At 32.3% G+C, this 22,314-nt stretch overlaps 1 protein-coding gene across 1 annotated transcript; it reads right to left on the bottom strand.

The window, feature by feature from the left end:
- Window positions 1-979: 979 nt before the first annotated feature.
- LOC140054673 (GRIP and coiled-coil domain-containing protein 1-like) lies at window positions 980-20,708 on the bottom strand. Its single transcript, XM_072099746.1, has 17 exons — window positions 20,634-20,708; window positions 19,656-19,813; window positions 18,133-18,278; window positions 16,674-16,826; window positions 14,096-14,314; window positions 12,571-12,620; window positions 12,347-12,488; window positions 11,950-12,131; window positions 11,498-11,691; window positions 10,855-10,997; window positions 10,226-10,342; window positions 9,823-9,903; window positions 9,348-9,481; window positions 8,704-8,830; window positions 7,256-7,461; window positions 6,823-6,952; window positions 980-1,751 (listed from the first exon to the last, which is right to left on the bottom strand). Exons 2-17 carry the CDS (start codon window positions 19,738-19,740, stop codon window positions 1,707-1,709), a joined length of 2,154 nt encoding a protein of 717 aa, XP_071955847.1. The 5' UTR covers window positions 19,741-19,813; window positions 20,634-20,708; the 3' UTR covers window positions 980-1,706.
- Window positions 20,709-22,314: the final 1,606 nt, after the last annotated feature.

Raw genomic sequence — 22,314 nt, 5'->3', positions numbered from 1 at the left:
CATCATTATTTTATATTGGAGAAATAATCAGGAACTTTTTTTCAGAAACTAAAAAAGAACATTGTTTCACAAAGAGGACACATTACAATATTGCATCGTTTGGAAAATATTTAAACCAAATTCAACCAATCATTTTAAATACCATATCATTTATATGTAGGTTCGTAAAAAGACAATTTCATTACAGCACAAGCTCATACAAATAATAATTTCGTATTTCGTTACAGGACAAGCTCATACAAATAATATAGACAGTAATTTAGCATATCAGAACATAAGCACAGATTGAAGAAACAAAAACCTATTCAAACTATAAATATACAGAGTTTGAGGAAATGTTTAGCACTGTACAACGTATTAGTAAGCAAATTAGTAATTAAGTAAGTAGTAATCATTCATTGAAACTTGAAAAAAAATAAATGGGGATTTTTTTCATGATAGCTGTTAGCAACCTAGACTAACACAGTTTCAATACGTTTTTAATCTTATGAAATTATATGCTATTTTTAGTAAACATATATAGTTTGTAAATAAAAATGGCAATATATATACTGTATATATAAATTTGTAAATTTTAAGCTTTTACCTGGAAGTGCTTATCCTAATAGTTGTTAAATAGTCTTACAAAAAGAGCATTAATAATAAAAAATGTTAAATACTCTACAGTATTTGCTTTGTGCATGAATATTTTGGTTTCCACTACAATACATTTATGAAAAATTATTAGTAACATAAGAAGGAGGAAGAAAGGTTATTAATGATGATGATAAAGACACAGATGAACTAAATGAACTTGAAATACGGTAAAACAGAGACATATGGAACGCAAGTTGAAGATTAACGCTGACAGTTAAACTTGATTTTGACAATGAAATGTTTTTCACATAAAGACTATGCTTTATATAATAATAATACTTGACAGCATTCGGCGAGAATTGTTACACAAAGTCGGTGAAAAACAGTTAAAACCATAATACACTTTATTATCCTTATACACTTTATTAAAAAATAAATAATTCAATGGATTTGACAAGAGTACTCTTTAAGTTCAAAAGGAAAAAAAAACAAAATTGTAACTTATATTTCAGAATAATATTGTTGATTGATGTTGTGTATATCAGTGAATCTCTCGAAAGATGGTTGAAATTCTCTACTCTCTACAAGCTTATACACAGGGTATGGTACATTATTTAGGTGCTGAACCTTCAAAAAAGACCATCCAAGTCCCCCCTGCACAATTAATTAAATATTACTATCCAGTCCATAAAATAGCTAATCAAATATTAAAACTGTAGATAATTTATTTAGATGAATTATACAATAACTTATAATTTTACAATAACGCAAGATCTTCTTCCTAGCACCCTGTGTAAAGATAAACCAATAAGTATCATTTGAAACTATCAAAACATTTCCATACAACCGAAAGAGATTGTGTCTAAATCTGATACAAAAGGTGATTTATATTTATATAAATATTAACAATTTAAAATAGAATAGTCCCGAATTTCATCTTAATTAAAATCAATTACAGTATCAATGCTCAAAGGAAATCAAAATTAGGTAATTAAAAACAAAAAATCAAAAGATAAATAATGCTGAATAAGCAAGTTATATAAATATAATATTTAACGCTTTCAAGAACAAAACAGTAACGACATTAGATAAAGTTTTACATAAGTTATATATCTTGGTACTGTATATTATTAGCCCCACCAGCCTGCTGCCAATTTCTTAGTTACATTATCAACCTGAAAAATAAACAAATTTGATTTTAAAAGTACAAGATAGTAATATATTACTGAGTAAAATCCAACATCCCTAGTTTAAACTCTGTCTACACTATCAAACTAGTTTGACAAAAAAAAGTGTGCCAAAATATAGTAGTGTTTGACATCAAATTCACACACGCACACATTTATTAATTTCATTGCTAATGCATTCAGAGTATAATCCCACACCTTAAAATCACATTCACACTGCGTTGTTTAATTCTCTATAGGATTTCCCATTATTTAACAAAACTTCTCCGTCATCGGTTCTGTGAAACGGATCAAGTGTGAATGGAGTTGTCCTCCAACCAAGGACTATACTCTATCATATACGACTAATAGGTGCACAAGACTTCTCAATATCAGACTAGTCCAGATAGTCATATTTCCACTCTAATAAGATGCTGTAGGCATTTCGTGTTAAAAGCGAATAAACATGTGTTTTAGGGTAATTTTGGGGTGCTGATTCAAATTTGCTGTTTACCCAGCTCAATTTTTAGATCTTCACCCTTAAAATGTGAAAAACAAAATGGCCGCCATTTCAGACTTATTTTGGCTTATAACTTGACTTTTAAGTGACGTAGCAAGTTAAAAATGGTGTCTATACCTATTTTTGTGATAGTGAAGATTCCAACTATATTATTAAAGTTGCAAATATTCTATTTCAGCCGCTATGTTGAAATCCAAGATGGCCGTCATTTTAAACGTATTTTGGCTTATAACTTGACTTTTAATTAACATAGCAAGTTAAAATTAGTTTCTATACCTATGTTTGTGATACTGAGGATTCCAAATATATTGTTATTAAAGTTGTAAATATTCTATTTCAACCTCCATGTTGGAATTCAAGATGGTCGCCATTTAAAACGTATTTTGGCTTATAACTTAACATATAAGTAACATAGTAGGTTAGAAATGATGTCTATACAGTACCTATGTTTGTGATACTGAGGATTCCAAATATATTGTTATTAAAGTTGTAAACAGCCGCCATGTTGAAATCAAAGATGGCGCCTATTTTAAACAAACACACACACACAGGGTAGTAACAAAGTGCAAGGCAAACAAACAAATGAAAATAAAAAACTCACAAAGGGATTGTTCTTTATGTGTAAAATATTTTAAAACGAGATAGATGATAATGATGATCATTGTCAAGTGTTTAGAAAATTAATGAAAAAAGGAGGTAATACGGAATTCATAAATGTAAAAATGTTACTGATGACATTTGGAATTAACAAAAATGTGTTAAATAATATGATTTAATGACATGAGATAATAGGAATGTGAATAAAAGTAGTGTTTGCGCCACAAAAGAGAAAAAAATATATAAAAAAAAATAAATATATATAAACCTGTGAGAATGAGAAAAAGCCCTCTCCGAGATTCAAACCCGGAACCTTCTGCTTGATATGCAGATCTCCTAACCATTAGACCACTGAGGTTTTCATTGTATTGTTCCAATTCGATTGTGCGAGGCAGCGAGGCACACCAAATATAAGTGTGAGGCATGCGATGCATATAGTTTACAATTTCAAAAAGGTGAGGCATATAGTTTACAATTTCAAAAAGGTGCGAGGCATTTCTTAACGTGCTATTATGCTATATTATAGGCCTAATAATAAATTATTTATATTTTTAAAATAGGCCTAGCGTATCGAAATAGATTCGTGTATACACTCATCATGCTATGTTGTATATTTTTATGTAACGATTGTTTTTTTCATTCAAGTCATAAGGCTGGTATAAGTTGACAACAATGTTCAAATTGTTTGTTCATAATGATAATGAAAGAGTTGGTCAAAAAGACTTCACAGAATTAATTCAATACAACAACAACGTATTTATATCAAAACATTTCTCGGAATAGAAATAGATTGTAAAATTGGTAAAAAAACAAACATGTTAAATGTATACAAACAACAATTGATAAAGACATCAGTATAATAATAATATATAAATTGAGAAAACTGCTAAAAAGTAGTGTATAATTTATTTTATTTATGCATTGATATTACCATATATTAATGATTGTTGTGAAATTTGGGGTAACACTTATAAAAGTACAGTACAAAATGTTTACAAAAAAAAGGTACTGTAATTTATAAAATTATCAATAGTGTAAGATGATAGCATTAGCCATATTAGTAAATGATACTGGATACCAGAGGAAGTAGAGGTTTCGTTTTGAGGTTTTTTCATCTACAGTATTATATATAATGCCTTCAATTCAGAATAAGGAAATAGAATTAACTAGCTTCACGGCCAAAATGATAATAGAGGACTAAAACAAAGTGGAATGCGTCAATTTCTCATGCATTTATTGGTGAAAAACACGTTTAATCTCAATATATTTTTGTTAATTTGTCAATAAAAATGCTGTAATATGTTACTGCTGATACTGTTCTGTTTTCAAAGAATAATAATCGATCCTAAATTTTGGGAAACGATAAAATGATGCCTCGCATTTTTTGATGATGGTAAAACGATGCCTCGCATACATTTCTGACGTGCCTTGCTTTTGCGCATATCCTAGGCCTGTTGTGAATGTAGTTCTCTGTGCCCTGGGGACCTGTGAACACCTGCACATAGCCGGCCTAGCCCATTAAACAATTATTACGCAATAAACATTAAGCTATATTGCTTTGCTATTAGTGGTAATATGTAGGCCTACACACATAAATATAAGTTTAATTTATAGTATAATAATTAGATACCAAATTAATAGTTTTCATACAATAATATCGTGGATTTATATAGCGCCTAATGTTGTGAAACATTATTACCCCAGTCTATTGGATCAAACGTGTATGGAAACATCCAAAATTGAAATGACACATGAAATAAATAATGTCATATTGCAGTTCTTGGTATAACAAGTGAGCATCTTCATCTGCAATCAAAGTTGCTATTTCATTGCCAGAATTTTACCTGTTTGGTGACCAAGTCAACAACTTTTTTGGCTTATATTATAATGCTGTTTCCAAGATTCATCGAGCATAAAGTACATTATATTGTGCCAACAAGGATGAAGAACCATCAGTTAAAGATACTGCATATCAACGGTATTCAAAGGGTTTGGGTAATTTTCTAACTTGCCATCACTACCGGTGACCGGTAAACAAGCTTTGTTCTTATGTCATCCACACCAGCATTTGTTATAAATCTTTATGAATTTGAAATAATTTGAAATGGTGAATAAATTGATAATTGGTACTTAATTACAGTATTTAAATTTCTACAACAAGCAGTATTTAACTTCCTTGGCAAAAAATTTCAGGAAATAGAATCGAAACTTTTTCATTTTCATGAATGCAGATGGAGCATTAAATCTATTAGGGGCCTACTATTACTTTGCCATCATTAATAAAATATTTTAAGCAAGAAGAAGCAATATAGTGGAAAAATCTGTAGTTAAAGAAAACACTGGGGAGCAAATGGTAACATCTTCAATGGCATTTCGAATGAGAAACGATCTGTACTTGCAAAGAAACAAAGATATGAATTATGAATGAATTCGAAACATGCATCTTTTGTTCAGTCCAAAATTAACAAGACATCTGATTAATAATAATTATTAGTAATTCACTTACAGTAGGTGGTCTATAAGTAAAACCAACCATATTATAAGGAGATAATATACAGGGCTTCAAAATGGTAAATGGCGGCCATTTTTTATTTATGCTAATGAACCCACTTCACGATGTCCGATTTTGGTAAACTTTGGATATGATGTTAATTTGGACCATATCCACCAGACAAAACAAAAACAAATTATGTTGCAATTTGTTCTAGGTTCAACCATACTTTTACTGGACTATAGGTAGAAACCATTTTTAACTTGCTATGTTAATTAAAAGTCAAGTTATAAGCCAAAATACGTTTAAAATGATGGCGGCCATCTTGGATTTCAACATGGCGGCTGAAATAGAATATTTACAACTTTAATAACAATATATTTGGAATCCTCAGTATCACAAACATAGGTACTGTATAGACATCATTTCTAACCTACTATGTTACTTATATGTCAAGTTATAAGCCAAAATATGTTTTAAATGGCGACCATCTTGAATTCCAACATGGAGGCTGAAATAGAATATTTACAACTTTAATAACAATATATTTGGAATCCTCAGTATCACAAACATAGGTATAGAAACTATTTTTAACTTCCTATGTTAATTAAAAGTCAAGTTATAAGCCAAAATACGTTTAAAATGGTGGCCATCTTGGATTTCAGCATGGCGGCTGAAATAGAATATTTTCAACTTTAATAACAATATAGTTGGAATCTTCACTATCACAAACATAGGTATAGACACCATTTTTAACTTGCTACGTCACTTAGAAGTCAAGTTATAAGCCAAAATAAGTCTGAAATGGCGGCCATTTTGTTTTTCACATTTTAAGGGTGAAGATCTAAAAATTGAGCCGGGTAAACAGCAAATTTGAATTCAGCACCCCAAAATTACCCTAAAACACATGTTTATTCGCTTTTAACACAAATGCCTACAGCATTTCATTTTTCTCAAATCTGGACTAGTCTATATGTGCTAATGTGTAGGTTAATTTATAGTGCAACAATAGCATTCAATTACAGAAACTTGATCTTACCTTTTACTCTTGAAAATGTTACTCTTCTATAATTTTACTCTTGGCAATTTTAATCTTGACAATTTTACTCTTGACAATTTTAATCTTCACAATTTTACTCTTGGCAATTTTCATCTTGATAATTTTACTCTTGACAATTTTACTCCTGACAATTTTATTCTTGAAATTTTACTTTTGAAATTTTTACTCTTGACAATTTTAATATTGGCAATTATAATCTTGAAAATTTTACTTTTGGCAATTTTACTCCCGACAATTTTAATGCTGACAATTTTAGTCTTTACAATTTTAGTGTATCCAATTTTAATCCTGCCAATTTTACTCTTGCTAATTTTACTCTTGACAATTTAAATTTAGCTAATTTTACTCTTGCCAACTTTAATCTTTTCAATTTTTTTCTTGACAATTCTAAATTTTTCTTAAACTGACTTACCTCTTTGGGACTAAAATGTAGAATTGTAGCGATGACATGGAGCAAACTTTGTTTACTTGAGAAATCATCTGTTTGTATATATCCCAACACAACATTCTTTAAATACTCTAGATTCGTGCCTTCTCTAGACCTGTGTCAATAAAAAATATCAAATCGGATTAGTCAAGGAAAATAATTATGGAAATAAAATCTTATCAATCTACTATGAAATGAAATTACCAACTATTGTAACACATGATCTTTTAACTAAAGCTCTGTCTACACTATCAAAGTTGTTGGACAAAAAAAGTGTGATGTGCCCAAATATGCTAGTGAAACAACGTCATCGTGCCCATGGGCACATCCCATTTTGTTGTCACATAAAGTTTGATAGTGTAGAAGGGGCTTAAGGCAATGTAATTTATCTATTTAATACTCTATAAGTATATCATACCGATTTCGTTTCCATTTTTGCACTTCTTCTTTCAATTTCTCGACCTCGTTTTGGTGGGTCTCCTGACTTGCAGCGTGTTTCTCTTGTAGTTGTCGTAAGGCTGTTTCTAGTTCTAACTTCTTTCTCTTAATAATCGTCAATTCAACCTCTTTTCTTGACTGTTCTTCTGCATAGTGCAGCAACGAAGCTGTTCCAACACCCTTCATCTGAAAATAATAACCATATAAACATTAGTTTGTTAATTTTTTGGCAATCATTTAAATGCATGTGGTAGTTAAGACAGTACTGGGTATGGTAAACTGGCATTTTTGTTTCCAACAAGTCATACAGTCATAGATGTAATGCTGGTTAGTTAAGTCATCTGATGTTAGATATAGGCTTCAGACTTAGATCCTTGTAAAGAGTGAGAAATCGTATTTAAAACAAGCTATAGGTAAGTATAACTTTGCTAGTAAAACAGCAAATAGTTTTATGTAGGAAACGATTAATGTTTTCACGCTGCTGCTCTAGCCCGCTACGTCCCATTAGGACTACTCAATCAGAAGCTAAAGCAAGCAGCAGTTATAGTTCTAAGGACAGACAGTTTTGTGAAAATGGAAACTCCACTATGATTTATTGATTCCAGCTGCTACAGTAGACCCAAAAAACGTCTGGGAAAGAGTCTATTAGGACATGTCATGCTAAAATTACAAATCCCTAAGCATTTTTCTGGTATATTCACTGTCAGATATTCATTGAATTATTATCGAAACAGTCCATTAAAGTTTGTGTTTGTAAAAGGATACTTCACAATTGAAATATCTAGGGTGATGAAGTGACCCCCAGATTTGACCTTAGCAATAAAATTAACTAAAGTGACAGAAATTGAGTATTCACTTCTGTAACAAAAAAATAATATTTATTCACATATAAAAAAAGAAAAGAAACCCAAAAACCATTGTCTGACAGACAATTTAAGTATTTGTTGCTTTAAATTACATTTTTTTCAGGTAAAATAACTATTATGTGACAATAAAATGACACATTCAAAAACATTTGAAATAAAAAATATTTTTCAATAAGCGAGCAGCGTTTTTTGTAAGAAATATTTCTTGTTTAATTTGATTTCCTGACATCTCTTTGACTTAAAAATTGCAAGTAAGGATATACCTAAAAATATATTTCTTTTATAACTAAAATTATAGAGTTTGTAAACAGCATTTTCAATAAGGGGATAGACCTGGTTCTTCTACTGTCTTCCATGTGGTGGTGGGCATACACATGAATGAAACTTGGGTGCTAGTCATATGGCGGTCCATTTTTTACTTTTTATATTTTGAATTATTTCGTGCATGACTTTTTTTAACCTATGTAAATACCACTTCAACCGATTGACGCTGCTATACTGTATTATTTTTTTGACAAAGATACCGATATTTGTATGCAATTGAGAGGAGCTTAAGACTCACTAGTGCAGCTGACTGTCTGTTATGCAGCTGTGTGACAGTGGCTTCAGCTTGAACAGCATGTGGATCATCATGCTCATCATCATTATCTGTAAATACACTGGAAGATCTGGAAGACGGGCTTGCATCACTGTATATAGATAACAATTATACGTTACTATCCGATTACCCAGCATAAGTAACTTTGTTATATATTGAAATATTTTAATCGATGTATTGTATATTGAATCATCGTCTTGTGCTGGGTGGAGGTCCAAATTACTTAAAAGACCTACTACCTATATACATAATAAAGTCTCCCTCGGAGGAGAGTTGAACCTGAACTTGTAATTATGACAGCTTCTATCAGAAAAGCTGGATTACATTTTCGGAGATGGAACATAAAAAGCTGTATTGGCCCATATTGGTGGAATTATCACAAAAACTACTTTGAGGATCGAAATGAAATTAAATTATTGAAATCGAATCTTAAAACCTATTTTCAAATTGTAAATTTTTTTAAACACCTGTGAAACGTAGTATAAAAAGGCACTATACTCAATGTATATAATGTAATCATCCAATATAAATCATTCAAATCTCCCCAACCAGGCAATCAATATTGGCTTTAAATACATGCCCATGTCATAAAATAATTATAGATTTACCTTTGGAAAGGTGGAATATTATGTGGATGAAGTTGTTGCTTTAAGTTTTCAATTTCTTTATCTTTATCTGAGAGCAAGGCAAGTGTGCGATCACGTTGTTTGTGAATCTGCTGCTCCATCTCGGCCGATCTTTGCTAAATTAATATAAATTAAATAAATAATTAGTTGCTAACAGTGGTTAGTCAACTCTGATATGTACTATATTTTTTTTAATTGACCAGTTTGTTATTATTTATTTATACTGGGCGACCTCTTCTGTCAGAGACTGGTAAGTGGCTGTGATGTACTAGTACACCAGGGTAATCCCCTACTCATCTCAAAAGATGTACTAGGTTCTTTAAAGTGCACACGAGCTAGATGTGTACACTGAACCTACAGCTTACCTACTGCTTAACCATTCACTCACAGTAATCTCCACACCTGGCATTTAAATGTGTTATTTATATCTTAAAGAAATAGTTGTTGTCATTCAAACCTTAAAGTCATATTGAGCTTGGGACATTTCAGATTTGTGACCATCTTTTATCTTCTTCATTGCAGCCTCCATCTTTAATATCTGCAAAAAAATAACATTGTCACTTTTTGGTATTACTTACTCACTATACTACTAAAGCTCTTTAGAAAGAGATTTAGAAATAAGTTGTCAGTTGTAATGATAAAATGATGATGGGAATAATAATGAAAGTGATATTAATGCTGAAGATGTTGATGATGAATATGCTCTGTCTTCACTATCAAACTTTACGTGAAAAGAATGTGATGTGCACATATATGGACATATTGATGTCATATCACTACTATATTTGGGCACATCGCACTTTTTTTATTAAACTAGTTTGATAGTGTAGACAGAGCTTAAAAATCTCAACTCAGATTACCTTGTTTTTATGTTCATCCTCTTGGTCATCTAGTTGCTGTCTTAGCACCACAATCCTGTCTTTCATGTCACTTAGTTGCGTCTGCAGCCCATCTATCTCCATATTGCTTGTGGTGTCCTGCAATAGATGAAGAAAATGTTAACATTTGTAGTAGAGCTGTACTTTGGTGGTTAATGTACTTGCCTTCCAATCGCAAGGTCCGGGGTTCAATCATGACCTAGTGCAAGGGTTGTAACTCACGAATCTTTCAACTTCACTCCCTAAGCCTCAAATTAGACTTAGTCTATAAACACGATAAAATTATTAAACAGTTTATCCATCCTGCAATTTGATGTTGTATAGTTACTTTGTGATGATCATTCACATTAAGATGGATCATCCGAACTGTCGCTTATGTTTGGTCAACTCAACTTTGGTTCTGTTGCTTCCAAGCAAGAACCAAGCCTAAAGCATGGTCTACACTTTTAAATTAGTTTGACAAAAAAGTGTGATGTGCCCAAATATGGTAGTGATATGACATCAACATGTCCATATCTGGTCACATCACATTTTTGTGTCACAGAAGGTTTGATAGCGTAGACTGAGCTTTACAGAGACTATATTAAAAGTAAGAGTTGTTGTCTACTAACCCTGGTATTTTTACTCTTCAATACACTCTGTGCTCTCATCTTATACCTTTCAAACTCATCCTTAAGTTGTTTCAGTTCCTGTTGACACGCATGATGCTGATTCTGACTATCCAAACTTGAGTAGTCATCTATGTTACAGATTTCTAAAAAAAGAAGCGAGATTCAATGATGAAGTAATGTTGTATTCTTTAAACAGTATATTATTGTCAAGCATGCCTTTTATTTAATTCGAAAAAAAACCCCTTAAGAACAGCACACTAGAATTTAGAATTACAATACACCACAAAACAATGACAATACGGAAACTTTAACAATTATTAAGTAGTAACCAAAAACAACAGCCATGATATCGGAATAAGTTTAAGGACTCTTAGACAACAGTTCTGGTGTCTTTTTAGATCAAGAAATTAAACTGGAGGTAAAGTGTAAACATCTGGCTCATGTGCACTTAAAATAACCCAGTAGGAAAAGTAGGAGGCTACCCCTGTGTGCCAATACATGTTAGCCATGTTTAAGGGATGGCTGACCGAGTCACCTAGAGATCTATTACAATCAATACCAAGATGATAAAATCATTTCAGATGTGTCCGCTTGATAAACCATTTTAAACTGTTCAAAAAGTTGCAGAATAAAAACTACTTGCCATCAACATCAACAGGTTTTTCTTCTCTCTGATAAGCCAGTTTCATGAGTCCTTTATACTTGGTTATGCGCTCCAATATCTCTGTGACACTGGCTGTTTCATCAAGGTCATCACCCATCTTTTCACTCTTATTGGCTGCTCGCGCCAACGCCGTGTTCTCCAAATCTAGCTGGGTAATTCTCTCTTTTAATCGCCTGAAATTATGTAAGTTCTTATAATAATATACACTTGGGTATGCAAAATAACAGTTATAATATATCACACATCAGGCACAGAACATGAATTCTAAACCGTCCAGTGATCCCTGTACTGAAATTTAATTAATTAATTTGAAATGATGAGGAAATCTGTGAGAATGAGAAAAATTCGCCCCAACCAAGATTTGAACCCGAAACCTTTATTAAAATAGTTATTATTATAAAGTTAGAATTATTTTCTACAAATTAACTTACTGTATGGCCAGCTGATCCTGTTGTCTAACTCTAGAGTAGTTTCCGACAACATCAGATAGTTCTGAGAGTTTAGCCTCTAACCCAGCCACCCGTTGTTCCTCCATTGATGCAGTGCGTTTCACTTGTTCCTGTGCTTCTTTTGACTTCTGTTGTTCTAATTCAACTTGCATTCTGTGCTGTGCCTATAAAAGAAAATCTTTAGGTGGTCAAGAAGAGCTCTGCATCTCATCTAAAGCTCTGTCTAAATATGGTAGTGAAATGACATCATCATGTCTATATATGGGCACATCACATTTTATTGTCACATAATGTTTGATAGCGTAGACAGAGCTTTACATTTGAATATCTGGAGCAAAAGATTAATCAATTGCATTTTGTTAAACTCTAAAACAATTACCTTCATTTCAGCCATTTCTCGTTGGAGATGTAGAAGCATAGGTGATGGTTTGGAAGCCCCGAGTTCAGTTTCTCTTAACTTAGCACGAACAACACCCAGTTCATCTGATAATCGTTTAACTGTTTTCTCGTATTCATTAGTTCTACAATAAAATATGATATTTAACGCTTACAAGTGTAAATTGTCTTTTAGGGTTTAAGGTTGCACAATTTGTTTTTATTTACCTGTTTGGTGTATTTCTTTGCCTAGCTGTTTCATCTTCTAATACTTCAACCTAGAATCAATTAGAATACAACAAACTATTAATTACTGCAGTAACTACATTTTGTAGTTTTAATCATACACACTCTTTATTGCTGTGACTGCCTCATAAACTGAAATCATTATTACATTACTGCAGTAAAGAATGTAGCTACTGTAGTATTTTTACTACAACAGAATAATTTTGACATGATTCCTTATATTGCATATCAATCAACAAAATGATTCATATACAAACATATATAACACATTTAATTTCTTACAATATACAGAAACAAATGAAGGAGGCACTGTTTTCAAAAAAGCAGAGCTTGTGCTGAAAGTGCCTAAAGAAAATATAATACTCAAAGATACAAAAATGAGTTCACAGTAACAATTATCATAATTTACATTACTAGTGTAATGGTTTGAAAGATTAAATACTAATAGAATAAATAGGCCAAACATTTACCTGGAGGGTTTGTTTTAATTTAGGCAAATTGCCAAGGATAAGTATAAGTGAATTTATTCACTATCCTTCTCAAAAAGGTGACAAACATAAATTCAAGATCTTCAACAAGGGAAAAATTACTATTATAGTAAGTATTTGTGAAGAAACACACCTTTAAGACAACATAACAACACGGGTCAATAAAGAACATTAACCTGCCTATCATTGCTAGAGCAGGGAGAAGCCACAACTTTGGTGGGTAGGATCACATGATGTTAAATTAAAAAAAAACTTTGAAGAAAATTTAAAGGGCATGATGTTGACAAGACACACAAGGGACATTTGTGGTATATTCAAACAAGATGAATCTGTGTCACATTATAGCTGGGCACGAAATGTTTCTAAGAATCTGTCATTTGTACGGAAAATGTCACGTTCACTAGTTAAATTGCACCATAAATAGAGGGCGCTAAGAATATCTTAAATATTACTAACAAATATCTTATATTTCTTGGAAATCCAGCAACGCAACTTATGCAATAAAAACAAATTATGTCAATGACATTTTGGGTGAACTCTGAAAAAGATGAAAGCCAGTTACAGATGTTACAGTTAATATGGAATTTATGAGTGACATACTTTATTGAATTATAGTATTATTAAGCATTATATGAAGTGTTTAGTTGTTCCATTGTCTACTGGGAACTATATGTACGTCACTCTATGTTGTTCAAATGCACTACTTTCTGTTTTTTAATGTACTACAAATAAATCACAAAACAACTAAGCTGTATTATAAATGAATGGCCTCTTACTAGGATAAAAACGAATAATGATAGATAAAAAATCCTCATACAGTCAACTCTCCTAATACCGGACTCTCTGAAAACCAGAAACTCTCCTAAAACCAGACTTTTCTTGAGCTCCAAAAGGTCCCAAATTCCCTTTTACCATTATAAACACATTCTGAATACCAGACTTTCCAGAAAACCAGACAAATTAAGCCGGGCCAAAGGTGTCCCGTATTGGGAGAGTTGACTGTATAACCAAGCATTTACCATATGTTCGAGTCGTTCTTTTTCTGTTCGCTCCTGTGCCAGAAGAGTTTGGAGCTCACGGAGCATCACCGCGTGATCAATGTGTTCCTGTTCTCTTTCATTTTGTTGGCAACGAAGTCTTGCTTTAGCATCATCTAACTGTTCGGTTAATTCAACCCGTGTTTTATTTAGTTCCTCTGTTATTTCAACAATTGTTGCTGTTTTTGATTCATTATCCTCCTATAAATCAAAAGTATAACAAAAGGAATTACAAAAAAAAAAAAAACCTAATTGAGCATGTGTGGCGCAGTGTGCTGGACGTTGGATTACTGATCGTAAGATCATGGTTCGAATCTAACTCTCGCCGCATTGCTTGTATCCTTTAGGCAAGACACTTTACTTACATTTGCCCCTCTCCACCCAGGTGTATAAAATGGGTACAGGTTAGATCAAGGCACAATTTTGCGCTGATTAATAGCTGCATTACTATGGGAGTATGTTTCCATACGTGTATGATTAAAAAAATGACCGGGTTAATAATGTTCAGCGCATTGAGAACTTGCTTATATGCGTTAAATAAGAATAAACTATTATTATTAATTAAGGGGTGGGAAAGAATTCTTTTGCATGATAGAAGTGTACCGTACAGTATGTATTGCAAAATGTTCAACTTTTAAAGAAATTCTGAAAGCGATATTGTTCCCAAACTATTGACCCTGACCCTTTGCGTAACTTGTGTTGGTTCACATTTATTTAGTGTTTTTAATTAAGCTTTTCAATTCACTTTGATGTAAAGCGCTTTATCACAAAAGCGGATCATAAATACATAATTATTATTATTAATATTAATTCTATAACTTGTAATAAATTTGTAATAATATTTTGCAATTACTCAAAAAGTTCCACTATTTGTTATTCTATGTACTAGTTTCTGTTTTCTAAAAATAGTTAGGATTTCCTTTAAAAAGAAACAATGTTTTATTTTTACTTTCTGCATTTACATCCTAATGTTGTTAAACACATCACATGATGACCAAAAATAAGTCTAGTCTCAATTGTGCCACATTTTATGTTACTAACAGTAACACTAAATATAATGATCTAAATTTATCACATTAATTAAAATTATCTAAAAAACCATACTTGGAAGCGGTAGTCAACACAACACTAGCTAGACCTGGGGAAATGTGGTTTTTCTAAATACAGACCACACACATGTCTCAAGACATTACATACAGTCAATGACAATGCAAGTTTTTGCTGATCATTATTGAAATAATAACAACAATTTGTCTTATATTCAAAACATCTTTGTAAAGAACCTTGAGTCATCATTTCTTAGAATGATAATTGGTTGTTTCTAAGTATTTTTGTTCTCTCCAGAACATTGTGGTATGGGAGGGTCGAATGGCTGAGCAGTTAAGGCAGGGGCGCACGCAGACTGTAGCCATAAAATGGCACAGGTTCAAGGCTCTCCTTTACCATTGTTTTGTGGTAGAATAAGTCTTCTCGGTTAAGGACTTAAAAAGGTTCAGTGTACACTTTAAAGAACCCAGTTCTTCTTTCGGAAGAGTAGGGAGTCAACCCAGTTTACTGGCTCATCTGGTAGGTGCGGCACTGTTGCTGGTGTTAGTCAGTAGAAGACCTAATCCGAAAATGTTTCAATTGTGGAGAAATATAATAAAACTAGCATTTAATTATTTACATACAATAATTTCTTAATTTCTTTAGCAATAGCAGGTACTTATTTACAATGTTCTACTTTTTCATTTTATTATAACATGTTTTGTTTCAAGTTACTTATTTTGGGTCAGACAACAATTCTACATTGATTAGGTTGTACTTTATCTAATAATTTGTCCAATCAACTTTTTTTATTCTGCAGACTGTGTTTTAGTTTACACCAGGGAAAAGATAATTTCATAGAACGACCGTACTGTGATATTAAACTCTGTTTATGTTTAAATCATTGTTGTATGGGATGTACTTTATCTTATCTTGTGCCCACTCTCTTTATTCAGCAGAATGTGAAATTTGTATTCACCAGGGGAAATATAAATCTGTAAACTGACCGTTCCTTTATATTAAACTCATTTTCTTGTCTTCATAATATTGCGACATGTACGGTACTTTATTAATCTGAACTTTAAATATTCAATATTTTGTTCCCACTGGAGGAAAGAATGTTAAATTTCAGACATACTATTTCTTAATACCAAATACATTTTCTCATATTTTCAAAAACAATGTGGTCAATGTTGCACTTGATATAAAATCTTAATCTTTTGATTTCAGAGAAAATATTTATTTATTGTTATTTCAAGTAATATAGATAAAGAAGGGAAACTCTTGGGAAATTTAGCAAATTATATGGCAATTGAAAATGTCAGGGATATAAGAAACGGTCAGGGACATACAGTAACAGTATCATGAAAAATAAAACTGCCCTGATGATAGGGAAAAGTCGGAAGGTCATTGTCATTGTGGAATAATACTGTAGCTTGGTGGTTAATATGCTTGCCTTCCAAACCAAAGGTCCTGGGTTCAAACTTACTTTACTTGTAACTAATACAATCAAGACAGAAATTACTAAACATACCCTTAAGCTTTTTTTGTCTGCTTGAAAACTAGCCTCCATCTTGGATTTTTGAGCTGTTACAGTTGCTAATGAGTTGGTCAGGGTAATTATCTGTTGCTGTAGTTGTTGTACTTCATCTTTGGTCTTTGTAGACCTTTGTTCCTCACTTGACTCCTGAAATGTTCAATCAATTTATTTATAACATCATTGATCATGGCTTGTTTTTCCAGAACTTGAGATAGAGAAAAGATTAGAATGGAGTAAGAAGAGAATTGATGTGGGTGAAAGTTCGGGTGCTCATAAATGGAGTCATGAGAGGGAAGTTTGGGTGCTGAGAAATGGAGTCAGGAGAGGATTGATGTGGGTGAAAGTTTGGGTGCTCAGAAATGGAGTCAGGAGAGGATTGATGTGGGTGAAAGTTTGGGTGCTCAGAAATGGAGTCAGGAGAGGATTAATGTGGGTGGAAGTTTGGATGTTCAGAAATAGAGTCAGGAGAGGATTAATGTGGGTGGTTTGGATGCTAAGAAACGGAAGTGTGGGTGCTCATAAATGGAGGTGAGAATGTATGCAGGTGAAGCTTTAGAAATTGTTTATAATTAGAACAAGGCCATATAGATGGCTGCAGTCGCGTGCTTAGTGTTTACCGACCGACCGACCGACCTACCAACTGACCGAAATTACTGAACATGTTGAAATGTTTAAAAACAGTTATATTTTTTTAATTTACACGTGCGTAGCCTGTCACTTTTGACGTGCTCGTATAACGTAATTTCGAGTTGAAAAGTAAGTCAAGAAAACAGAAATCGGGCAAAAAGAGTGCGCAATAACATTTAACGTGCAGTACGCGCGCAAAAATCTGCGCACTCATGGCAATTTTGTAAACGCTTAAAATTGCCTGAAACGTACTCTTATTTCATCGAAAATAAATTTTGAAAATTTTAAGCGCGCGTACGCATGCGTTACATGCGCTACGCACGTAATTGTATTGCCATATGATGATTTATGCCCTGAAATTTATGAGTACCAAATTTTATTTAATTGTGATTCATGGTTGTGAAGATATGATTACAAACATGATTTCGTTAAATCGTGCGTTGACCGCGTAATTTTTTATTGCGCACCGTGAAAACATAACCACATCGATTCCTGGCCATAAGGAATATACTGTGAACAATTGACTTAGCTAGATTAAACTGATATCAAGATAAGGTCAGAAAGCGATAAAACGCATAGTGATACCGGACCGACAGACAGACCGACAGACCGACTGACATAGTGAACTATAGAGTCGCTTCCACGCGACTAAAAACAGTGATTTTCAATGACCTGGAACTAATGTTCTATTTTTAAAGGCCACAATTTAGACCTATAATTATTCAACTATAATTAAAAACCACAACTACACAATGAATGGTGAAACATATTAATATTATAACAGCTATATTTTGTTGAGTTAAAATTGAAATGAATGTTTACAAACCTTGTTATTGGTGGAATCATTATTTAAATCATTTTCATCTCTCTCTTGATTGTTTATACGTTCAGGTTCTTTTGATGTAAGTGCATTCACACCAGCCTCTAATGCCTCTTTCTCTTTCAACAATCCTTTGTATGCTTTAACAACATCTGAAAAGAAATCAATTATTAATTTGTAGGCCATTAGTATCAACTTGTTGTTGTATTACTTTTCAAAGCAGCATCATTAGCAAAATCACCAATGAATAAATTATCATTTATCATATCTTTATTAAACTTAGGTGGTCTATGCTTAACCATATACTTAGAGTGAGTGAAGATACTCCTGCTTTTTTAGCATTGGTGTTTGGTATTGTACACTCTAATTCAATAAAAGGGCGAATTGGAAAACATCAAACCAATCTGTTAAGTACACTTAAAAATGCTTTATTTATCAGAAAATTTAAGTTAATAATTTAAACGACTTAATTCATTTAATTCACAGAAATAGGTGGCTTTTGTTATTTTAAACAATTATTTTAACGTTATTTTATAGTTTTTGTTGTTGTAAGAGAGATATGCATGTAAGAACTTATCGGGTTTTGTAAATCCACAGTGTGTGGTTTTGTTACATTTTTTGGAAATAAAGTTACCTATATATATCTTTATTTCATCACTATTAATTAATTGGAAATAGTGACATGAAATGCTCTACACAAGCAAATCAAACAACAATGAGGAAGTTATAATTGTTTATAAAATGCTTGAGAATAAGACAGGATTTGAACCAAAGACTTTGGCTTAGGTAGCCAAGCACCTCAACTACTGCAAGAATACCTCTGGATCTACATAAACATCTTCACTTATTAATACTATATTATTAAGTTGACTGCTTGGTGGATATTTGTTTCAATTTTAATAAGTTCATATTAGGTTCAAGGAGAACTGTGGGCTCAGAATGTTATTCTTATCACAAATAAAGAAGAAACTAAAACATTAAGTTAGTAATTAATTCTAGAAACAGTAAGGAAAGTGTCTTATGGACATCCTGTCGTCATTAGAAGCAGGTGAGTTCTGTACTTGGTTGGATTCCTGGGGGACACAGTTTGAAAAAAGACGCATTTAATTTCCTGTCAAACCCAAAATAATACCGACTTTCATATTACTGTATTATTAGCATAATGTAGTTTTCTTCCTTTCCTACACAACTACGCTAAAGCGCTGTCCACATATCAAACTAGTCCTATCCTGTTTTTACTCCCTCCGCATAAGTCAGTTGTTGTGTAACACCAATTAGTGCAATTCAACCAAAGAAGCACAGAACAGAGAATACAAACAATTATGTAACTGTGACAAACGTCAAGAAGATGGGCTTGTGGTCTTTGTAAAAAAACATATAGGTCATTTTTTTTAAATCAGTAGAAGAGATTGGAATGATAACCACCATTTTTAGGAGGGGAGTGGGGGGGGGGGGGTATGGAGAATGCACACCAATTACCCTTGGATATTGCTTTCTCATATACTGTAAATAAACCAAACATACTGTACCTCTAAGTCTACCTTCACAGCGAGTTAGTTGATCTTGCTGCTTGTCAATCGTATCTAAAAGTTCTTTTCTCGTTGTTCGATTCATCTTCAAATATCATTTGTTAGATTAAAATTAATATAACATCTTTGTGCTGAATTTATTCATTGTTTATGAGCATCTGAAGAACATAAACAAAAATGATTATTTATTATTTATATAAATGTGATGTCTTTAAATTCTTTAACAATAGTTTCGCATTTAAATAAGCTACAGAAAGTCCGTAATTAATTATACTATAGCAAGTTGAGAACTCTGCATTGGTATTTTTTAAGTACTGTATTGTATATCCTTCAAAGATATTTATTAACGAATTATGACTTTAGATAATGAATTATGGCATGAATTCAATCAGTATGTAGATCACAGAGAGTAGAAGTTGGAGGAAACTGCATCAATAGTCACTCAATTGTTTATATCAAACATTGTAGTTTTTATTCATCTATCAATAGTAAAAACTGGACTACTTCTATTCTACACATAATAGCCTATGGCCATCGATTGTAATGTAAACTGTACATACTGTATGCATTGTTTTGTGTTAATATTTTAAAACGGTTCTTTCGTTTGATGATATGGTTATTTTAGTTTAGTAATACTAATAGTACTGTGTTTGTGAAGAGGTTATATGAAAAATGTATTTGGATGCCACATATATTTCTTCCTAAATCAAACCCTGATTGGCATCACGTTTATTCGGTTTGTTTCCAACTTTTCAGCAGGCTCATACTCATAGGCTAGTCTTAAGCTTAGTACTGATGGTGCAGAAGACCACCACCGCGGCGGCCTGAGAGAAAGGAGTGAGGAGGTTGCAAGTTGTTGGTACACGAGGCCTAGCATTTATAAACACTATTTATGAATAGGTAAACATTATATATTTTCAACAAAACACAACGGTACATCATAAAAAATTAATATCACTTAAAACAATACAATTTTACCTATTAAAAGATGTTAGTTTTGTCAAAACATTCTCCTATTTTTTCGCTGTCAAATTAAAAACAATCAGCGCGACACGTCAATATAAACACCGCCCTCATTTTCAATGCACTCAAAAAATTCTGGGCGGCTGCTCCCAAAAAAGTTATTTTTGTTTCAGTCAACATATTATGTAACTTTATTTTATTCGTTGTAAACACACATGTGTCACGTGTGTTTCACTGATGAATTTACAAAAAAAAGTTAAACTGATTTTATATTAGTCGGCCACCTTTTTACTCTTAGGCCTACTTAATTTGGACTTTTAAAGCGCATATGCCTATTTATATATTTATAAGCCAACTGTAGGCTACACGTCGTGCGCTTATAATAGCTGAAAATTTTAACTGAAAGACTACAGTAGCAGGATTGGAAGGTTTATCTCGTGAGGAAATTATTCATATTACTAATGTTTACTTTAGTGACGTCAGTTTAGTTAGTCTATCTATTTTATTTTTAAGTAATATAATCCATTTGTTTTATTTGTCAACCGCGCCCCTCCTCCAGCAGATCCGCAACCTTCGACAGTGTGTTTTCATAGGATACAGTTATAATAAGAGTAAACCATTAAAAAAATATTTCTGTTGGCCTTTTGGGTGGCCCTTATTTGAAACTTTCTTGCGATTTAAAAAAGACACGTATTTCTTACAAAAACACGGCTAGTTTGACGTTAATTATAAACAAGAAATATTTCTTACAAAAAAACGCCGCGTAACTTTTTGACTGGACAGTTGTAAGAACAGTCTTCATTAATCTAATATAATAGGTCGGCCAATCAAAACGCAAGTGAACAATTGGGACTTCTTGTGATTTATACATAGTTCTGTGTCTACACTGTCCCAACTAGTTTAACAAAAAAAGTGTGATGTGCTCAAATATGGTAGTGATATGCCCGAATATCGTAGTGATATGACATCGTCATGTCTATATTATAATATGGGCACATCAATATTTAGTTTGATAGTATAGACAGAGCTTAAGGATTATATTAAAAAAATGTTTTCTTACATTTTGAACGGAAGTATTTATTTTTTTATAAGCCCAATTTTCCAGTCTTAATTTTACATTTTGAAAAAAAAAAGTATTTATTTGTTTATAAGCCCAATTTTCCAGTCTTAATTTTACATTTTGAAAAAAAGTATTTTATTTGTTGATAAGCCCAATTGTGCAGTCTTATTTTACATTTTGAACGAAAGTATTTATTTGTTGATAAGCCCAATTTTGCTTTGCTCTTATATTTTCACACGTCCAATCAAATGACGTCATGATTAGTAAGACCAATAATATCGTGACAATACAGCGATTTTATTGTTTTTATTTATCATGACGTCATTTGATTGGAATTTGAAAAACATTATTTTTATCAAAGACAGCATAAATGATTATCCTATAGGTCTAGAACGAAAACCTTTCTAATTTCTTTTGGTTTATGTAAAAAAAATGCATGCTATATATTTATCGTCCGTCGTTATCGTCATAGTGTAATTGGGCCTTTATAAAAAAAAAATTGATTACGAAGTTACATGTCATTTTCACCTATCACCAAAAAACTAACCTTTTCAACACTAAATAATTGTTACGAAGCCAATTTATATTATATATTTCATTAAAACTGAACTTTACGGTAAATGAAGAGTAGTATCA

Source organism: Antedon mediterranea, chromosome 7, assembly GCF_964355755.1.
Source record: "Antedon mediterranea chromosome 7, ecAntMedi1.1, whole genome shotgun sequence".
NCBI classification, from domain to species: Eukaryota; Metazoa; Echinodermata; class Crinoidea; order Comatulida; family Antedonidae; genus Antedon; species Antedon mediterranea.
This window is presented reverse-complemented; position numbering and strand designations above follow the sequence as displayed.

Coding starts and splice junctions, on each gene's coding strand:
- LOC140054673 (XM_072099746.1), bottom strand. CDS start 19,740: ATGAATCGAACAACGAGAAAAGAACTTTTAGATACGATTGACAAGCAG. Junction 11,692..11,949: donor CAGGATCAGCTGGCCATACA/GTAAGTTAATTT, acceptor ACATAATTTCAG/GCGATTAAAAGAGAGAATTA. Junction 10,343..10,854: donor TGAAGAGTAAAAATACCAGG/GTTAGTAGACAA, acceptor CATCTATTGCAG/GACACCACAAGCAATATGGA.